Here is a 22,995-nt window from a genome sequence, read left to right as displayed (position 1 = left end):
GGGGTACGAAGGCTACAACAACCATCATCACCATTATTACAACTACAACACACACTAGCCTGATGCATGGGGTACGAAGGCTACAACAACCATCATCACCATTATTACAACTACAACACACCCTAGCCTGACACATGGAGTACGAAGGCTACAACAACCATCATCACCATTATTACAACTACAACACACCCTAGCCTGACACATGGAGTACGAAGGCTACAACAACCATCATCACCATTATTACAACTACAACACACCCTAGCCTGATGCATGGGGTACGAAGGCTACAACAACCATCATCACCATTATTACAACTACAACACACCCTAGCCTGATGCATGGGGTACGAAGGCTACAACAACCATCATCAACATTATTACAACTACAACACACCCTAGCCTGATGCATGGGGTACGAAGGCTACAACAACCATCATCACCATTATTACAACTACAACACACCCTAGCCTGATGCATGGGGTACGAAGGCTACAACAACCATCATCACCATTATTACAACTACAACACACCCTAGCCTGATGCATGGGGTACGAAGGCTACAACAACCATCATCACCATATTACAACTACAACACACCCTAGCCTGATGCATGGGGTACGAAGGCTACAACAACCATCATCACCATTATTACAACTACAACACACCCTAGCCTGATGCATGGGGTACGAAGGCTACAACAACCATCATCACCATTATTACAACTACAACACACCCTAGCCTGATGCATGGGGTACGAAGGCTACAAAAACCATCATCACCATTATTACAACTACAACACACCCTAGCCTGATGTATGGGGTACGAAGGCTACAACAACCATCATCACCACTATTACAACTACAACACACCCTAGCCCACCAAGAGGTAAAGACACCGAAATGTTTACAAATCATATGTTCAAAATATAACATATAACAGTACATCAGAGACAGATGGTTTGGGAGGGAAAAAAGTATCATCGTCCAAAACTGTAGTAACTGTACATTTAACGATTTTCCTCCAAGACAAAGATTTCGCCCAAGGCCAGGACAAAACCAAGTAAAAAAATAATCTCATTCCAAGACAAAGACAAGAGGCAAGTTGGAAAACACAGTATTTGGCCTCCTTGTGGTATAGAAGACACAGTAAGCGGCCTCCTTGTGGTGTAGAAGACAAAGTAAGCGGCCTCCTTGTGATATAGAAGACACAGTATGTGGCATCCTTGTGATATAGAAGACACAGTATGTGGCCTCCTTGTGGTATAGAAGACACAGTAAGTGGCCTCCTTGTGGTATAGAAGACACAGTATGTGGCCTCCTTGTGGTATAGAAGACACAGTAAGTGGCCTCCTTGTGGTATAGAAGACACAGTATGTGGCCTCCTTGTGGTATAGAAGACACAGTATGTGGCCTCCTTGTGGTATAGAAGACACAGTATGTGGCCTCCTTGTGGTATAGAAGACACAGTAAGTGGCCTCCTTGTGGTATAGAAGACACAGTAAGTGGCCTCCTTGTGGTATAGAAGACACAGTAAGTGGCCTTCTTGTGGTATAGAAGACACAGTAAGTGGCCTCCTTGTGGTATAGAAGACACAGTAAGTGGCCTCCTTGTGGTATAGAAGACACAGTAAGTGGCCTCCTTGTGGTATAGAAGACACAGTAAGTGGCCTCCTTGTGGTATAGAAGACACAGTAAGTGGCCTCTTTGTGGTATAGAAAACACAGTAAGTGGCCTCCTTGTGGTATAGAAAACACAGTAAGTGGCCTCCTTGTGGTATAGAAGACACAGTAAGTGGCCTCCTTGTGGTATAGAAGACACAGTAAGCGGCCTCCTTGTGGTATAGAAGACACAGTAAGTGGCCTCTTTGTGGTATAGAAAACACAGTAAGCGGCCTCCTTGTGGTATAGAAGACACAGTAAGTGGCCTCCTTGTGATATAGAAGACACAGTAAGTGGCCTCCTTGTGGTATAGAAGACACAGTAAGTGGCCTCTTTGTGGTATAGAAGACACAGTAAGTGGCCTCCTTGTGGTATAGAAGACATAGTAAGCGGCCTCCTTGTGGTATAGAAGACACAGTAAGTGGCCTCCTTGTGATATAGAAGACACAGTAAGTGGCCTCCTTGTGGTATAGAAGACACAGTAAGTGGCCTCCTTGTGGTATAGAAGACATATTTTTTTAATTCAGAAAAGTGAGTGGAGCAGGCACTTATGTTGGTAACAACAAGATATGAAGTGAGTAGAAAAGTGCCAGAAGACAATAGAGAATAAAAATTTATTTCGCGGCGGTGGTGGGGTTGAACCTGCGACCTTACTGGTACGACAACTCCGCCTGGCAGGTGAGAGCGTGGCTCTACCGTGTGAGCTATCCACGAACACAAAAATATTCGTTTCAAACCCAAAGTCATTTCTAGATCCCTCTCTCACCCACTTCTAGATCGGCGATCTCAAGAAGTGGGTGAGAGAGGGATCTAGAAATGACTTTGGGTTTGAAACGAATATTTTTGTGTTCGTGGATAGCTCACACGGTAGAGCCACGCTCTCACCTGCCAGGCGGAGTTGTCGTACCAGTAAGGTCGCAGGTTCAAACCCCACCACCACCGCGAAAAAAATTTTTATTCTCTATTGTCTTCTGGCACTTTTCTACTCACTTCATATCTTGTTGTTACCAACATAAGTGCCTGCTCCACTCACTTTTCTGAATTAAAAAAATTCACCCCATACACCGGAGCATACTCAATGTCTCAATCGTTTCTATGTTATATGTTTGTGATGAGAATATTGGCTATTAAGCTTAACTGCTGGTCAAAATTACTTCGCGATGGTGGTGAACGAATCGGCGATCTCAAGAAGTGGGTGAGAGAGGGATCTAGAAATGACTTTGGGTTTGAAACGAATATTTTTGTGTTCGTGGATAGCTCACACGGTAGAGCCACGCTCTCACCTGCCAGGCGGAGTTGTCGTACCAGTAAGGTCGCAGGTTCAAACCCCACCACCGCCGCGAAATAAATTTTTATTCTCTATTGTCTTCTGGCACTTTTCTCCTCACTTCATATCTTGTTGTTACCAACATAAGTGCCTGCTCCACTCACTTTTCTGAATTAAAAAAATTCACCCCATACACCGGAGCATACTCAACGTCTCAATCGTTTCTATGTTATATGTTTGTGATGAGAATATTGGCTATTAAGCTTAACTGCTGGTCAAAATTACTTCGCGATGGTGGTGAACGAATCGGCGATCTCAAGAAGTGGGTGAGAGAGGGATCTAGAAATGACTTTGGGTTTGAAACGAATATTTTTGTGTTCGTGGATAGCTCACACGGTAGAGCCACGCTCTCACCTGCCAGGCGGAGTTGTCGTACCAGTAAGGTCGCAGGTTCAAACCCCACCACCGCCGCGAAATAAATTTTTATTCTCTATTGTCTTCTGGCACTTTTCTACTCACTTCATATCTTGTTGTTACCAACATAAGTGCCTGCTCCACTCACTTTTCTGAATTAAAAAAATTCACCCCATACACCGGAGCATACTCAATGTCTCAATCGTTTCTATGTTATATGTTTGTGATGAGAATATTGGCTATTAAGCTTAACTGCTGGTCAAAATTACTTCGCGATGGTGGTGAACGAATCGGCGATCTCTAGAAGTGGGTGAGAGAGGGATCTAGAAATGACTTTGGTTTGAAACGAATATTTTTGTGTTCGTGGATAGCTCACACGGTAGAGCCACGCTCTCACCTGCCAGGCGGAGTTGTCGTACCAGTAAGGTCGCAGGTTCAAACCCCACCACCGCCGCGAAATAAATTTTTATTCTCTATTGTCTTCTGGCACTTTTCTACTCACTTCATATCTTGTTATAGAAGACATAGTAAGCGGCCTCCTTGTGGTATAGAAGACACAGTAAGTGGCCTCCTTGTGGTATAGAAGACACAGTAAGTGGCCTCCTTGTGGTATAGAAGACACAGTAAGTGGCCTCCTTGTGGTATAGAAGACACAGTAAGTGGCCTCCTTGCCTATTATGTTTTGTTTTTGTTTTTTTGTTGGGTTTTGTATGTTTTTTTTAAGGGATTTACGGCGCTTGCAACACATTTAGGTCATATCAGCGCCAGTAAAAAGGAACAAAATGGGATAGTAAAAAGTTCTAGAATTACAAATTAAAGCATCCAAGAATAAGGCAGACAAAGGGGAATTGATTCAAATAGGCAACAGATGTAGATTCCAAGAGCACACTATCAAAGTACTTAGTTTGAGATCACTAAATATCTCATCCAGACATAAGCACAGGTCCCCGACAAGAGGAACACACTCAAATGTTTACAAATCATATATATGTAAAAGGAAAAATAATACAGTACATAACAGAGAGATGATTTACATGGAAAATAAATATCATCTCCCAAAACTAACAATTCATTTGACGGATTACCTCCCAGCCAGAGTATCCAGCCAGGGCCAGGACAAAACCAAGTAATCTCATTCCAAGACAAAGACAGAAAGCATGTTGAAAAATAGATATAGGGTGATAGAGGACACAGTAAGTACCTCCCTGTTCACTATGGGAAGTCAGTCGCTTTGGTGGCTGAAAGCAAGATGTACAATAACTTACCACCACCACAACAACCATCACCACCACCACCACCCCCACCACCACCACCACCACCCCCATCACACCCCCACCACTACCCCCATCACACCACCACCACCACCACCACCACCCCCACCACCACTTCCACCATCACACCACCACCCCCACCACCCCCACCACCACCACCACCCCCACCACCACCACCACCCCCATCACACCACCACCCCATCACACCACCACTATCACATCCCCAACATACCCTAGCCTCCGTCTTGGCGGCAGCATGGGGCACAATGACAGGAGCCTCCAACTGTGTCGTCAACACGTCCCCACGATTGCTGAGTGTGAACACTGTGGCACGATTCTTTAGACTGGGTTTGGAGGAGAAGAAACTTGAAGCAAGTCAAGGAAACATAGCGGAATGAAACAATAATGATGATGATGACAATCATAATGATAATGGTAATAATCATGATCATGACAACCATTCTTTGTTTTTAAGGGTTTTACGGTGCTTGTTTTTGCATTTAAGACATTCCAGCGCAAGTAAAAAAAAAGGAAGAAAATAGGTTAGTCAAATAATAAGACAATCAAAATTAAAGCACCACAAACAAACAAAAAAGTAAGACAAAGAGGAATTGGCTCAAATAGGTAACAGATGTAGATTCTAAGAGCACAATATCAGTATACTTAGTTTGAGATCACCTAAAAGTCTCATCCAGACACAAGCACAAGTCCACACTTAGAAGACCCCAGTTTCTTAATACGAACAGCAAGCAGGCCTGAGAAATCAAATCTTATGCCAGGATCTCGTATTGGTTTGTTGTTTTGTTTTGTTTTTTGTTTTTTTTTTTTTGGGGGGGGGGGGGGGGATTTTGGATTTTGTATTTTTTAAAGTGATTTCAACCCAAAGGATATCTTTCTTGGCGTTGTCCTCCAGCCCCATCAAATCGTCCCTTGTGGCAGCTTCTTCAAACTAAAACAAGAGAAAATATAACAGAAAAAAAAATAAAATAAAAACATAAGAGCTTTTCTATAGTGGGATATCCACTAAACGTGATCAAAACGCTTTACAAAGGGTCCCTGACCAACAGAAACAGATTACATAGAATAGAGAGAGATGGCAAGAGAGAGAGAGAAAGAGAGAGATAGAGACAGAGAGTGAGAGAGAGACAGAGAGGGAGGCAGAGAGGGAGGCAGAGAGTGAGAGAGAGAGAGTGAGAGAGAGAGAGAGAGAGAGAGAGAGAGAGAGAGAGAGAGAGAGAGAGAGAGAGAGAGAGAGAGAGAGAAATTTGAATGGATTGAAGTTATTGTTATGCGCCTAGAGCTTTATTGTATAGAGGATTGGGCGCAATATAAATACATTTCAATATTATTATTATTATTATTATTATTATTATTATTATTATTATTATTATTATTATTATTATTTACCGTTCATTTTTATATTTGTTTTTTTTTTAAGGGTTTTACGGCGCTTCCAACACATTTAGGTTATATCAGCGCCAGTAAAAAGGAAGATGTTTTTGTTTGTTTTTGAGGGTTTTACGGCGCTTGCAACACATTCAGGTCATATCAGCGCCAGTAAAAAGAAAGAAATGGGATAGTAAAAAGTTATAGAATTCAATTAAAGCACCCAAGAAAAGGTAAGACAAAGGGGAATTTGTTCAAATAGGAAACAGATGTAGATTCCAAGAGCACACCATCAAAGTACTTAGTTTGAGATCACCTAAAAGTCTCATCCAGACACAAGCACAGGTCCGCACTAAAAGGAATACACTCAAACGTTAACAAATCAAATATAATATGTAAATAAAACATAATACAGTACATAACAGAGAGATGATTTACAAGGAAAAAACATCATCTCCCAAGGCAATAACTATACATTCGACTGTTTCCCTCTCAGCCAAGGACTCCGACCAAGGTCAGGACAAAACCAAGCAATCTCACTCCAAGACAAAGACAGAAGGCTATTGGAAAACATAAGAGGGGATAGAAGACACAGCAAGTACCTCCCTGCCCACTATGGGAAGTAGGAACCCCACCCAGAAAAAGGAAGAAAATGGGATAGTAAAAAGTTATAGAATTACAATTAAAGTACCCAAGAAAAAGTAAGACGTAGGGGAACTAGGAACAAATAGGGATCAGATATAGATTCCAAGAGCATACCACCAATGTACTGAGTTTGAGATCACCTATAAGTCTCATCCGGACACAAGCACAAAATCCAACATAGAGGAATACACTCAAATGCTTACATTATACATTGGAAATAACAATAATAATAATACATAACAGAGATGATTTAAAAGGAAAAAAACATCATCTCCCAAAACAATAACTATGCATTTGACTGTTTCCCTCCCAGCTAGGACTCCGACCAGCGCCAGGGCAAAACCAAGTAATCTCATTCCGAGACAAAGACAGAAAGCATGTTGGAAAACAGATATAAGGGGATAGAAGACACAGTATGTACCTCCCTGCCCACTATGGGAGGTCAGGAACACCACCCAGTCATTTTTATATAGTTTATATTAAATACTAATATTTGATATGGTATTTATCAGAATCTTGTTCTGTTCTTTACACCCAGCTGTCCAGCATTTGGCAGAATCGGCCATTATCTGTTTCTTTCTTTCAATAAAATTTGTTTTGTCTTTTGTTTTTAAGCATCTTACAGCACTTGCAGCATATTAAGGTCATATCAGCGCCAGTAAAAAGGAAGAAAATGGGATAGTAAAATGTTCTAGAATTACAATTAAAGCAACCAAGAAACGGTCAGGCAAAGGGGAATTGGTTCAAATAGGAAACAAGTGTAGATTTCAAAACACACTATGAATGTACTTAGTCTGATATCACCTAAAAGTCTCACCCAGACACAAGCAAAGGTCTCCACTAAAAGGAACACACTGCAATGTTTTACAAATCATATATAATATAAATAAAACAATACAGTGCATAACAGAGAGATGATTTACAAGACAAAAAAATATCTCCCTAAACTATAACTATACATTCGACTGTTTCCCTCACAGCCAGGGTATCCGGCCAGGGCAAGGACAAAACCAAGTTAATCCCAAACCAAGACAAAGAGAGACAGCATATTGGAAAACAGATATAGGGGGACAGAAGACACAGTAAGCACCTCCCTGCCCACTATGGGAGGTGAGGAACTACACTCAGGTATAGGGGGACAGAAGACACAGTAAGCACCTCCCTGCCCACTATGGGAGGTCAGGAACTACACTCAGGTATAGGGGGACAGAAGACACAGTAAGTACCCCCCCCCCCCCCACCCCTGCCCACTATGGGAGGTCAGGAACCCCACCCAGAATAAAATTTGTGAAAGGAGATCAGCATAACTTTGATTTATGTGTTAACCATCCACCAGCCACCGTTAAAACATCAATTTATAAAATCGCTTACTACAACTTTACAATTACCTATTTAATATATATGTGCCAGGTAATTAATACTGTGTAATTTTTCTCAGTCAATTTACAATATTATTATACTGTATCTAATTCTTAGCTTTTTACAACTTTTTTTTCTTGAATGTTGACATCAATAAACACTTTACTAGATAGCAATATCTTTACACTGTTATAATCTGTATGTCCCTTGAAATTTACACTATGTAAGTATTCTGACAGCTTACAATATTATTACACTATATATATATATATACCTATTACCAAATTTTACTTTACCACATTATATTTACGTATATTATGTTTATGTTTGTATAATTGTCGACATTTTATACGTCTGTACAAAAATTTCCTTTTTGGATGAATATTATAATTATTATAATTATCATTATAACTATTATCATTATTATCATTATCATTATCATTATCATTATTATTATCATTACTATTATAACTATTATTATAATTATTATAACTATTATAATTATTATTATTATTATTATAACTATTATTATTATTATTATTATTATTATTATTATTATTATAATTATTATTAATATAATATAATAATAATAATAATAATAATAATAATATATAATAATAATAATAATAATTATTATTATTATTATTATTATTATTATTATTATTTTTATTATTATTATTATTAATATAATTATTAATATAATTATTAATATAATTATTAATATAATTATTAATTATTATTATTATTATTATTATTATTATTATTATTATTATTATTATTATTATTATTATTATAAATATTATTATTATTATTATTAATATTTTTATAAACAATAATAAGCCTTGTGAGACCAAAACCTTTCTGACAAACAAGCTGCAAGAAGCTGTGGTCTATAAAAATTAATGAACAAAAATGAATTCAACTGCTTCAAAAAAAGAACAAGGTACCAAAGCATGGAGTGTTTCAGACTCAAAACCCTTCTCCAGCCAATAACAGACCCAATGAAAACGTGTAAAACACCATTTAAAATCCAGACAAATAGCAGAGAAATTCTAGACCTGGCAGTGTGCAAGTGCGTCTTTGTGGTCTTGTGTTAGTCAAGCCTCGCTCGGCGCACAGTTGAGTCGTTGGAAAATGTTCTTTACTCACATTCACTCACCGTACTCAAATGTAAAAAGAGTACCTGATCTTCAACAGCATTGTCTCTGTCGGAATAAAAATAAAAAATTGTAATATCGCCTAACAGACGTCATGTCTCGTTCTACATGTTTTATGTGTTGTTGTTGGTTAGGTACACCCTTTGTAAAGCGCTTTGAGCACGTTTAGTGGATATTGTGCTATATAGAAACTCAGTTTTTTTTTTTATGAATAGTACATTGAAATTTCAAGGTTCTTTTACTAGTGAACAAGATATGCCTAAAATTTCTCTGCCATGTGTCCCTGATCGTTTTTTCCTTTTTGTTTTTCAGGTTTTTACGGCGCATGCAACACATTTAGGTCATATCAGCGCCAGTAAAAAGGAAGCAAATTTGATAGTAAAAACATTCTAGATGTACAATTAAAAGGACTTGAAGAAAAAGTTAGACAAGGGGAAATGGTTCAATTGGAGAAAAGGTGTAGACTCCGAGAGCACACTAACAGTGTATTTGGTTTGAGTCTCACCCATACACTAGCACAAGTCCCCACTAAGAGGAATACACTCAAATGTTTACAAATCATATGCTAAGAATTTAAAAAATAATTGTACATAAGAGAGATGACTTACAAGGGAAAAAAAACTATAACAATACATTCCACTGTTTCCCTCCCAGCAAACAACTCTGGCAAGGGTCAGGTCAAGACTAAGTAATCTCATTCCAAGACAAAGACAGAAAGCATGTTGGAAAACATACAGGGGGATAGAAGACACATTAAGTACCTCCCTGCCCAGTATAGGAGGTCAGGAACCACACCCAGCCTGCCCAGTATGGGAGGTCAGGAACCACACCCAGCCTGCCCAGTATGGGAGGGAGGGAGGTCAGGAACCACACCCAGCCTTGCCCAGTATGGGAGGTCAGGAACCACACCCAGCCTGCCCAGTATGGGAGGTCAGGAACCACACCCAGCCTGCCCAGTATGGGAGGTCAGGAACCATGACCAGCCTGCCCAGTATGGGAGGTCAGAAGACACACCCAGCCTGCCCAGTATGGGAGGTCAGGAACCACACCCAGCCTGCCCAGTATGGGAGGTCAGGAACCACACCCAGGATTCTAAGGGATGTATTAAATGTTTTTATTATTCATTTTTATTGGCTGGAGAAGCGTTTTTTTTTTCAATTCTTCAAAAAGCTGTTATATCAGACATGCCAAATTGAAGACTTCAAATTTAGTATTTTTAAAGTCAATTTTTAGTAATTTGACAAGGAAATTCGTAATTTCTTAAATTGTGTATAAACAACCACAATATAATTATTATCATCATTATTATAGTAGTAATATTAGTAGTAATATTAGTAGTAGTAGTTGTTGTTCTTCTCTTCTTCTTCCCTTTATTATTATTATTATTATTATTATTATTATTATTTATTATTATTATTATTATTATTATTATTATTATTATTATTATTATTATTATTATTATTATTATTATTATTATCATCATTAAGTATGACTAAGAATTAAAAATTCGTAATTTTCCCTAAAATTTAGCATTTGGCCATGAAATTTGTCTAAAATTCGAAAAATTACGAAAAGTTCGTAAGATTCGGCATGTATGTTATATTCAATTTTGTTTATGACAACACCTGGAACAACTACAAAAGACGTCTAACTTTTACGTCATGGCACAATACCAAAGGGCTAGAGCTCAGGTGGTTTGTTTGTTTGTTTGTTGCTTTAGGTCTCTTCCAACACAATTGAGGTTATATGAGAGACCGCTGAAACAAAAAACAAGCAATCTAACAAAAATAGTACAAATGTCAATCAAAATCATAACCTAAAGATATCATAAGCTAAATTATAAATAACCAAGAACAAACAGGCAGAAGATTTACAGAAAAAAAATATCCCCTGTCAAAAATACAATCACAAACCAAAGAAGCAGGATAGGCTAGTAAAGAGAAGAAGAAACGACATCATTATCGGATCGTACACCCATGCGAACATCATAGGTATATGATTCAAGGGTGATGCTCCCATCCAACCACCCGCAAGAGCTCAGGTGGTCGCTGGTTCGGATAATAAAGTAGGTAAGAAGTTAGTAAGTTTGCAAACAACCTCACAACATTATTTACTAGCAAGATGATATAAAAGCACCAGACCCCCATATCAGCACTCACAACCAAAGGAATTAGGGTTGGTGTGTCGAGTAGCATTTACACTACAACACATACACACAAACACACACAGACGACACAGGCAAAATTAATGTGTAGCACAACAACTTTTACTAACGTAAGAGGGAAAATGGAGAACCTTCTTATAGGAACGATACAGACAATGGACGTTTCGGGTACAAACCCTTCGTCAGCACATCAATACACAAAATTAACGTGGAAAACAAAATAAAATACAATCCAAAACATACCACTAGACCACAAAGTCGTCTGTACCCCTTCATACTGCAACCACCATTGAGTACAGACGGTACACAAGTTATTTTGCATTTTATATTATTTTATTTTATTTGTTTTCCACGTTAACTTGTGTATTGTTGTGCTGACGAAGGGTTTGTACCCGAAACGTCCATTGCCTGTCTCGCTCCCATACGAAGCCTCTCCATTTTTCACTCTTTCATTAGTATTTCCACAATCACCGGCTTCCGGCTTCAGGCAGCCCCTATCGTTTTCAGCAACTTTTACCGTATTAAATCATATACAAAAATTCACCACCACCATCAATTATGAGAATTTAATCTATTTTTATTGATCTAATAGTTATCTTTATCTTTAAAAAAAAAATCCATATCTTTCGGTTTTTTTTGTTTTTAAGGGTTTTACGGCGCTTGCAACACATTTAGGTTATATCAGCGCCAGTAAAAAGGAAGAAAATGGGATAGTAAAAAGTTCTAGAATTACAATTAAAGCAACCAAGAGAAAGTAAGACAGAGGGGAACTGGGAACAAATAGGGATCAGATGTAGATTCCAAGAGCATACCACCAATGTATAGATAGATCGAAGATGACGTCCTACAGGTCTTTGTTATTGGTTTTTGCCATCCGCGTTTATGAGTAATGCTCACTGAACTGTATTAACCTGACTATAAACGTTCATGGATACATACAGTTGTGTGTGTTGGTCCGTTATACTTCCGGATGGCAATGTTATGAGCTTCTTAGCCAAGCGCATACTATCTATTAGTTTGAGATCACCTATAAGTCTCATCCGGACACAAGCACAAAATCCAACACAGATTATTACACTCAAATGCTTACATTATACATTGAAAATAACAAATATAATAATAATACATAACAGACAGGTGATTTACAAGGATAAAAATATCATCTCCCAAAACAATAACTATGCATTTGACTGTTTCCCTCCCAGCTAGGACTCCGACCAGGGCCAGGAAAAAAACTAAGTAATCTCATTCCAAGACCAAGACAGAAAGCATGTTAGAAAACAGATATAAGGGGATAGAAACAGTATGTAGGTACCTCCCTGCCCACTATGGGAGGTCAGGAACCCCCCTTGATTAATTAATAACCCAAATTATCTGCCTATCCGTCCCGTCCTCCTCCTACAATAGTTAATCCACCTTACAATTAAATAAGCAACCAATTCATTATTCGTCCTCCGAAGGCCGAGTTACATACACACACATACAATGATTTAGGAACCACATAAGGTGCGACGTCACCTAAACCATCCCGACCGACGTGCACCTATTTTCAGGTCTGATAACCAAAATCATTATGGGCTCATTGTTGTAATGGAAATCTCAACCATAAAAATGACGCAAAATATTGTCCATGATGACGTCAACCTAGGCCCATAATTTTATTCGGGTGTCAGACTTGCATATAATATGAACGCGTCGGTTGGTCACAAACGCAATAAAGAAAATAAAAAAACCAAAGCACATTATGTTTAAGGCAGAAAAAAAAAAGGGAGGAAATAATGGTAAAATCCCCTGAAGCCGAAGGTGAAACACCATAGACGTAAGATGATATATATATATATATATATATAGACCTGCCTCATTGAAAATTTAAAAAATCATGGTTTTCAAGGGGGAGAAAGAGAAAGTCACTTTAAATAGCTTTACAAATAAATAATTTTCCCTCAGAATGATCCAAAAATGCTCCAAAGACCTGACTATAGGTTCTGAGGAACTAGACTTTCCTTTTCTACAAGATTGATTGAGGCAAAGAGGCCAATGCTGTTCTGTAGCTGGAGCCAAAAGTTAATATTTTTACCAAATGTTCGTAGAAATAGGCAGGTCTGTGCTAGTGTGTGTGTGTGTATGTGTGTGTGTATAATTATGTATGTATATTTTATATATATATATATATATATATATATATATATATATATATCTATATATAAATATATATATATATATATATATATATATATATATATATATATATATATATATATATATATATATATATATATATATATATATATATATATATATATATATATATATATATATATATAAAATCAAACACCGTGAAATAATAGTGCTCAACTTTTAGATAAAAGGAGCTATTTATTATAAAATATTTCAAGTATAATTACAATATTGTTTCAAGCGTTAGCTCTCAAACAATATTGTAGAAACTCATACTTGAAATGTTTATGTATATATATATATATATATATATATATATATATATATATATATATATATATATATATATATATATATATATATATATATATATATATATATATAGGAATGACCATAAGGTTTACCAGCTTGGCTAGTTCTTTCTGTAACAGAAAGGGACAATATTACAGGTTAGGAATAAAACATTTGGAGAAAACGGAAGAGGAATTTCAATGGACTAGTCTATTGCTATAGAGAATCACAAGGCATGGTACGGGTGATAAGAAGAGAAGAAAATGGACGTTTGTCAGTCTGTGAGTGTGTATGACTGAAAAAAAAAAAGAGAAAGAGAGAGAGAGAGAGAGAAAGAGAGAGAGAGAGAGAGAGGGGAAGAGAGAGAGAGAGAGAGAGAGAGAGAGAGAGAGAGAGAGAGAGAGAGAGAGGGGAAGAGAGAGAGAGAGGAAGAGAGAGAGAGAGGAAGAGAGAGAGAGAGGAAGAGAGAGAGAGAGGAAGAGAGAGGAAGAGAGAGTTTGGGCGGTATGAGAGATTGTTTTTATTAATTTTTTGTTTTTTTGGGGGTTTTTTTTTAATGTGTTTCGTTTGTTTAACTTCTTATTGTTTACTTCTATGTCATTGTATTTCTTTCTTATTATTCATTTGCTTAATTATTTTCAGAAATGCATTCGTCTATGGCAATGCCCTATGTCATTTTCCAGAAATGGATAAGTTTGTTTGTTAGTGTTTTTAAGTGTTTTTGTTTTTTGTTTGTTTGTTTGTTTGTTGCTTTAGGTCTCTTCCAACACAATTGAGGTTATATGAGAGACCGCTGAAACAAAAAAAACAAGCAATCTAACAAAAATAGTACAAATGTAAATCAAAATCATAACCTAAAGATATCATAAGCTAAATTATAAATAACCAAGAACAAACAGGCAGAAGATTTACAGAAAAAAAAAAATCCCCTGTCAAAAATACAATCACAAACCAAAGAAGCAGGATAGTCTAGTAAAGAGAAGAAGAAACAACATCACTATCGGATCGTACACCCATGCGAACATCATAGGTATACGATTCAAGGGTGATGCTCCCATCCAACCACCCGCTTTAAGTGTTTTACGGCGCTTGCAGCACATTAAGGTCATATCAGCACCAGTAAAAAAGGAAGAAAATGGGATAGTAAAACGTTTTAGAATTACAATTAAAGCATCCAAGAAAAGGTAAGACAAAGGGGAATTGGTTCAAATAGGAAACAGATGTAGATTTCAAGAGCACACTATCAAAGTACTTAGTTTGAGATCACCTAAAAGTCTCATCCAGACACAAGCATAGGTCCCTACTAATAAGAATACACTCAAATGTTTTACAAATCATATATAATATAAAGGAAACATAATACAGTGCATAACAGACATGGTTTACAAGGCAAAAAAATATCATCTCCCAAAACTATAACTATACATTTGACTGTTTCCCTCTCAGTCAGGGTATCATCCGGCCAGGGCCAGAACAAAACCAAGTAATAATCTCATTCCAAGACAAAGACAGAAAGCAATTTGGAAAACGGATATAGGGGGATAGAAGACGCAGTGAGTACCTCCCTGCCCACTATGGGAGGTCAGGAACCCCACCCAGAGATATAGGGGGATAGAAGACACAGTAAGTACCTCCCTGCCCACTTTGGGAGGTCAGGAACTACACACATGTATAGGGGGATAGAAGACACAGTAACTGCCTCCCTGCCCACTGTGGGAGGTCAGGAAACCCACCCAGAAATATAATTTCATGTTCTCTCCATAATCATTTGTCGAAAGAGTGCACAGTCGTCCTATTTTTTTTTCCACCCATTTATTTTGCTTTAAAAAGAAAAAATGGGAGAGGAAGAGGGGAAATAGAAAACAACATTGAACGATCAATCCCCTTACCAAATGAATCGGAAAGATTTTAAAAAATAATTTGACTCTATCAGCGCCATTGGTCGCTCTGTGCGGCCAGAACAGAATCCGTTCTACTGGCCAATGGCCGCACTGTGTGGCCAGTCTTGAAAGGCAAAAATAATAATGTAATCCAATCCTACTTTCTACAAAAGTACTATAAATTGAACCAATGGTATCATTTCTTTCATTAAAACATTCAATTGGCCCTAGGGGGGATATTTTTTATTGATTGGCCATTTTTTAATAGAACTTTTAGAAAATAATCCCACACTTTGACTCCAAAAGGATACTGAAAAAAAAAAAAAAACCCAAAAAAAAACAACCCTACACAAAAATGGGTGATTTTTTTTAAAATAATAAATTTTGAGAGAATTCTAAGAATGAAAAGAAGACGACGAGAGATTCAGAACAAATGAAAATATAAGACTTTTACCTTCCTTCATTTATGTCTGCCTGGATTGGTTGGTAGAGCACTCAATTGATCCAGTGTGCAGGCAAGGATTGTTTGGCTATGACGGACGACCAGTATCTACTTTTGCTATTAGATTTTGTTCGACGTTTTGTCTTTTTCTTTATTTAAAAAAAATTTATTTAATTATTAATTATTTTTTACAGCTTTTCTGTTTTGTTTTTTTTTAAAATCCCCTTGTGGAAAAACAAACAAACAGATTTATAACCCCAATTCGTCGAATACTATTTTGGAAATTAAATCAAAAATTAATTTTTGTCTCAAGACAAATACAACCCAGACCTGCCAACCTTCCCAGGATAAAAAGTGTATTCCATGACCCTAAAAAGTGTATTCCATGACCCTAAAAAGTGTATTCCATGACCCTAAAAAGTATATTCCATGACCCTAAAAAGTGTATTCCATGACCCTAAAAAGTGTATTCCATGACCCTAAAAAGTGTATTCCATGACCCTAAAAAGTGTATTCCATGACCCTAAAAAGTGTATTCCATGACCCTAAAAAGTGTATTCCATGACCCTAAAAAGTGTATTCCATGACCCTAAAAAGTGTATTCCATGACCCTAAAAAGTGTATTCCATGACCCTAAAAAGTGTATTCCATGACCCTAAAAAGTGTATTCCATGACCCTAAAAAGTGTATTCCATGACCCTAAAAAGTGTATTCCATGACCCTAAAAAGTGTATTCCATGACCCTAAAAAGTGTATTCCATGATCCTAAAAAGTGTATATTCCATGACCCTAAAAAGTGTATTCCATGACCCTAAAAAGTGTATTCCATGACCCTAAAAAGTGTATTCCATGACCCTAAAAAGTGTATTCCATGACCCTAAAAAGTGTATTCCATGACCCTAAAAAGTGTATTCCATGTCCCTAAAAAGTGTATTCCATGACCCTAAAAAGTGTATTCCATGACCCTAAAAAGTGTATTCCATGACCCTAAAAAGTGTATTCCATGACCCTAAAAAGTGTATTCCATGACCCTAAAAAGTGTATTCCATGACCCTAAAAAGTGTATTCCATGACCCTAAAAAGTGTATTCCATGACCCTAAAAAGTGTATTCCATGACCCTAAAAAGTGTATTCCATGACCCTAAAAAGTGTATTCCATGACCCTAAAAAGTGTATTCCATGACCCTAAAAAGTGTATTCCATGTCCCTAAAAAGTGTATTCCATGACCCTAAAAAGTGTATTCCATGACCCTAAAAAGTGTATTCCATGACCCTAAAAAGTGTATTCCATGACCCTAAAAAGTGTATTCCATGACCCTAAAAAGTGTATTCCATGACCCTAAAAAGTGTATTCCATGACCCTAAAAAGTGTATTCCATGTCCCTAAAAAGTGTATTCCATGACCCTAAAAAGTGTATTCCATGACCCTAAAAAGTGTATTCCATGACCCTAAAAAGTGTATTCCATGACCCTAAAAAGTGTATTCCATGACCCTAAAAAGTGTATTCCATGTCCCTAAAAAGTGTATTCCATGACCCTAAAAAGTGTATTCCATGACCCTAAAAAGTGTATTCCATGACCCTAAAAAGTGTATTCCATGACCCTAAAAAGTGTATTCCATGACCCTAAAAAGTGTATTCCATGACCCTAAAAAGTGTATTCCATGTCCCTAAAAAGTGTATTCCATGACCCTAAAAAGTGTATTCCATGACCCTAAAAAGTGTATTCCATGACCCTAAAAAGTGTATTCCATGACCCTAAAAAGTGTATTCCATGACCCTAAAAAGTGTATTCCATGACCCTAAAAAGTGTATTCCATGACCCTAAAAAGTGTATTTTTTAGCAAAAAAGTGTATTTTGTTCGCACATGTGGAAAAAAAAGTTCGCCCTATACAAAAATTTATACAAAAGCTAACACCAAACCCAAATCAAAATAAACCCTGACCTTCATCATTCAAGCAATCTCTAGGGATTACAAAACTATCGATTTATCGAGAAACTAAAACTTAATGGTCATTTAGAATTAGCATAAGGCTCAGAAATTGCAATATCAAAGGAAATTGCTTTCGAAACACTCAAAGAAATGACCAAAAGACCCTTAACATGTTGGTAGTATTGATGCTAGTGTCAGTGGAAGAAGAGTTGGTTGTTGTAGCGACGGTGCTCTAGTGACGGTGGTGGTAGAAGTGATGTGGTGGTGGTTGCGGCAGTGACAATGCTGTGATGGCAGTTGTAGAAGTGATGATGTCATGATGTTGATGGTAAGAGATGCTGATGAAGTTGTGATGGTGATATTTTGCTAGCCCAGTACATCAGTTATGAGAAAGTTTTGAGATAAAATATCTGGGAGAGTGGTCTTCAATTCAATAGATGACAATTTGCAACAGTAGCAAGATATTTTCCATATCTCTCTCTCTCTCTCTCTTTTTTTTTTTTTTTGAGTATTCACTACTACTACTCCTCCTACTACTACTATTATTACTTCTATATACTACTAATACTATTACTTTGTCAAATGATGGGAAATTCGTAAAGTATGTAATATGCAGAGACAAGTTAAATACTTCTAAAATGGTTCTAAAAAATTCATTTTGAACCAACTACCGTTCTTAAAGCTGCCCACTTTGTAATTCAAGATTCGTACAAAATAATAAAGTAAAAAAAAAGATCATTATAAATTTTATAAATCAAAATAGAGTAATTTAGTTATTATAAAGGGAATTAACCCATTTATGTTTAAGTTAATTAGCAATACAGTTTTTAATTGAAGGCTTCATAGTCAAAGATGTTGGTTCAATTAAATTTTAACTTAGAATTATCTATTTAATAAGTGGCAAAAGTTTAAATGTGATCTGAAATTATTTAAAGTATAAAACAAGCTTACATGCATAATTCTATGCAAATCCTCAAAAAGGTATGTGAAAAATATTGGTGAAAACCGGCATCATATAAGCAACTGAAATGGTAACTATAGTATTAAATGTGATGCATCATTCATTCAGAAACACAGTCAACAGTTGGTGTACGACACGTGTGTATCAATGCATCAAATGTAGCACAACATTCATCACTGTACGACATGTGTGTATCAATGCATCAAATATCATCAAGATCATTCACATCACTGTACGACACGTGTGTATCAATGCATCAAATGTATCATCAACATAGTTCACATCACTGTACGACACTGTGTATAAAGCATCAATTATCATCAACATCATCACATCACTGTACGACACGTGTGTTCAATGCATCAATGTACATCAACATCATTCACATCACTACGACACGTGTGTATCAATGCATCAAATGTATCATCAACATCTTCACATCACACATCTTTAAAAAAATTGTATTAAATCCACTAAAATCTTATCCACGTATTCGGGGTCCAAAAATCGTACTAAAATACGATTAATCGTACTGGTTGGCAGGTCTGACAATCTAGTGTAAAAAATAGAAAAAATGGAATCCGAGTAAATTTCATCCTAAAGTTTGTTTTTTAATCATAGAATTACCCGTCAAAGAGCTAATGTTTGTTTTGTTCCTTTTTAAGGGTTTTACAGCATTTGCAACACTCATAAGGTCATATCAGCGCCAGTAATGAGGATGAAAATTGGGTAGCAGAAACATTCTAGATGTATAACTAAAAGGACATGAATAAAAAGTAAGACAAAGGGGAATTGGTTCAAATAAGGAATGAGATGTAGATTCCAAGAGCACACTATCCGTGTCCTTAGTTTGAGATCACCTAAAAGTCTCATTCAGACACAAGCACAGATCCCCACTAAGAAGAAAACACTCAAATGTTTTACGAACCATAATTTGTAAACAAAACAACACAAAGCATAACAATAACAGAGATTTTAAAAAAATATCATCTCCCAAAACAAACCCTATACATCTGACTGTTTCCCTCTCAGCCAGGGTATCCGGCCAGGGCCTGGACAAAACCAAGTCATCTCAATCCAAGACAAATATAGAAAGCAATGTTGGAAAACAGATACAGGGGGATAGAAGACACAGTAAGTACCTCTCTACCCACTATGGGAGGTTGGGAACCCAAACCCAGAGTAATTTTCACAGTTTGAGCTTGTTTGTTTTTTTAATCATAGAATTACAGTCCAAGAGCGAAGCTCAGTATTTTTTTGTTTTAATAAATAAAATAATAAATAAATAAATAAAACCGCCAAAAGCATGCAAGGCAAGACGTTTTTCCATCTTAGTTGATATGAAGGCTTTGGTTTAAAATCCGTTTCCTCCTCAGTGTTTTGAAATCAAAGGAACAAGAGGGCCCAGTATAAGATGTGTGTTACCATTTTGGAGAAATAGCGAGGTCTCTGTGAGAAAATGCCAGCCATAGTTCTCATTATGTTTGTCTTGGTTTGTTCGGATACAATCTAAACAAAACAACAAAATGTTTTGGAGAAAAATATATATATAAAATAATTCCAGCTTTTATAATGTAAGGGAGAGGTCATAGATAGCACAGTTGGTAGAGCACTCACATCACATGCAAAAGAACCGAGATCTATTCCCGGTGAGGTCCGATTTTTTTTTTCGGTCCACCCAGCAGTTTGATTGATTTGAAGGGTTTTACAGCACTTGCAACACATTAAGGTTATATCAGCGACAGTGAAAAGGAAGAAAATGTTTGTTTTGTTTTTAAGGGTTTTACAGCACTTGCAACACATTAAGGTTATATCAGCGACAGTGAAAAGGAAGAAAATGTTTGTTTTGTTTTTAAGGGTTTTACAGCACTTGCAACACATTAAGGTTATATCAGCGACAGTGAAAAGGAAGAAAATGTTTGTTTTGTTTTTAAGGGTTTTACAGCGCTTGCAACACATTAAGGTCATATCAGCGACAGTGAAAAGGAAGAAAATGTTTGTTTTGTTTTTAAGGGTTTTACAGCACTTGCAACACATTAAGGTTATATCAGCGACAGTGAAAAGGACGAAAATGTTTTGTTTTGTTTTTAAGGGTTTTACAGCACTTGCAACACATTAAGGTTATATCAGCGACAGTGAAAAGGAAGAAAATGTTTGTTTTGTTTTTAAGGGTTTTACAGCACTTGCAACACATTAAGGTCATATCAGCGACAGTGAAAAGGAAGAAAATGTTTGTTTTGTTTTTAAGGGTTTTACAGCACTTGCAACACATTAAGGTTATATCAGCGACAGTGAAAAGGAAGAAAATGTTTGTTTTGTTTTTAAGGGTTTTACAGCACTTGCAACACATTAAGGTCATATCAGCGACAGTGAAAAGGAAGAAAATGTTTGTTTTGTTTTTAAGGGTTTTACAGCACTTGCAACACATTAAGGTTATATCAGCGCCAGTAAAAAGAAAGAAAATGGGATAATAAAAAGTTATAGAATTACAATAAAGCATCCGAGAAAAGGGAAGGCAAAGGGGAATTGGTTCAAAAAAGAAACAGGTGTAGATTCCAAAAGCACTCTATCAAAGTACTTAGTTTGAGATCACTAAAAGTTTCATCCAGACACAAGCACAGGTCCCAACTAAGAGGAACACACTCAAATGTTTACCAATCATATAATATAATGTGTAAACTAAACACTAATACAATGCATAACAGAGAGATGATTTAAAAGGAAAAAAATATCATCTCCCAAAACTATAACTATACATTCGACTGTTTCCCCTCAGCCAAGGACTCTGACCAAGGTCAGGACAAAACCAAACAATCTCATTCCAAGACAAAGACAGAAAGCAATTGGAAAACAGATAAGAGGGGATAAAAGACACAGCAAGTACCTCCCTGCCCGCTATGGGAGGTAGGAACCCCACCCAGAGGAAGAAAATGGGATAGTAAAAAGTTCTAGAATTATAATTAAAGTACACCCAAGAAAAGGTACGACAAAGGGCAATTGGTTCAAATAGGAAACAGATGTAGATTCCAAGAGCACACTATCAAAGTACTTAGTTTGAGATCACATAAAAGTCTCATCCAGACACAAGCACAAGATCTCTATGAGGAATATATTAAAATGTTCAGAGAATATATCCAAGAGGACATAACTAACAATGCATAGCAGAGAGACGATTTACAATGAAATAAAAAATCATCTCCCATAACTAATACTAATCATCTGACCATTCCCCCTTCTGCTACAGACTCTGACAAGGACCGGGATAAAACCAAACAATCTCATCCAAAGACAAAGGCAGAAAGCAACTCGGAAAAAAAAAAAAACAGATATAAGGGAATAGGGGCGTAGCCATCGTTAACTATATCCTGACACTGACCAAAAAATGATGTCAAAAGACCAGTATTTGGCCACAAAAGAAAACAAATAGCGAGTTATATTCAATAGTTCAACCAATGGAACCACTAGTTTCCATGAGCTCTACTAACGACAACTCACTAGGCGGTGCAAAAACCAAATAACGATGGCTACGATAGAGGACACAGCGAGTTACTTGGTTGCCCTAATACGGGAGGTCAAACAACCCCACATACTACTTTGCAATGCGACCAATGACTACAGCACATGGAAATACAATACAGATCGTGCCATAGATATCACAGACCATTAAAAAAATGTCTTTATCAATCGGACAAACTGTTTTTCACGAAGACCAAAAAAAAAAGGTGGTGGATATCTACGTAAATCTAAAAACAAACAAACAAAAAAAACCCCCAAAAAAAACAGGCTCTTCTATTTTAATATGATAAAAATACTCACAAGCTACAAATAAAAATGCAAAGGAAATGGGTATAGAGAGTAATATGAATGCCATTAATAATAATAATAATAATAATAATAATAATAATAATAATAATAATAATAATAATAATAATAATAATAATAATAATAATAATAATAATAACTTATCCCGAAATATGTGTAAGGACACGTGT

General features: G+C 36.7%; 1 protein-coding gene across 1 annotated transcript in view; it reads right to left on the bottom strand.

The window, feature by feature from the left end:
- LOC144980355 (vacuolar protein sorting-associated protein 52 homolog) overlaps positions 1 to 22,995 on the bottom strand; it is a 68,026-nt gene that overhangs the window by 21,222 nt on the left and 23,809 nt on the right. The window contains 3 exon segments of the mRNA XM_078928041.1: positions 4,840 to 4,975; positions 5,501 to 5,556; positions 20,429 to 20,512. Of these exon segments, the coding sequence (XP_078784167.1) occupies positions 4,840 to 4,975; positions 5,501 to 5,556; positions 20,429 to 20,512 (276 nt within the window).

The sequence above is a fragment of the Berghia stephanieae genome, chromosome 9 (assembly GCF_034508935.2).
Source record: "Berghia stephanieae isolate SIO BIC M18660-M18661 chromosome 9, UCSD_Bste_1.3, whole genome shotgun sequence".
Taxonomy (NCBI): domain Eukaryota; kingdom Metazoa; phylum Mollusca; class Gastropoda; order Nudibranchia; family Aeolidiidae; genus Berghia; species Berghia stephanieae.
This window is presented reverse-complemented; position numbering and strand designations above follow the sequence as displayed.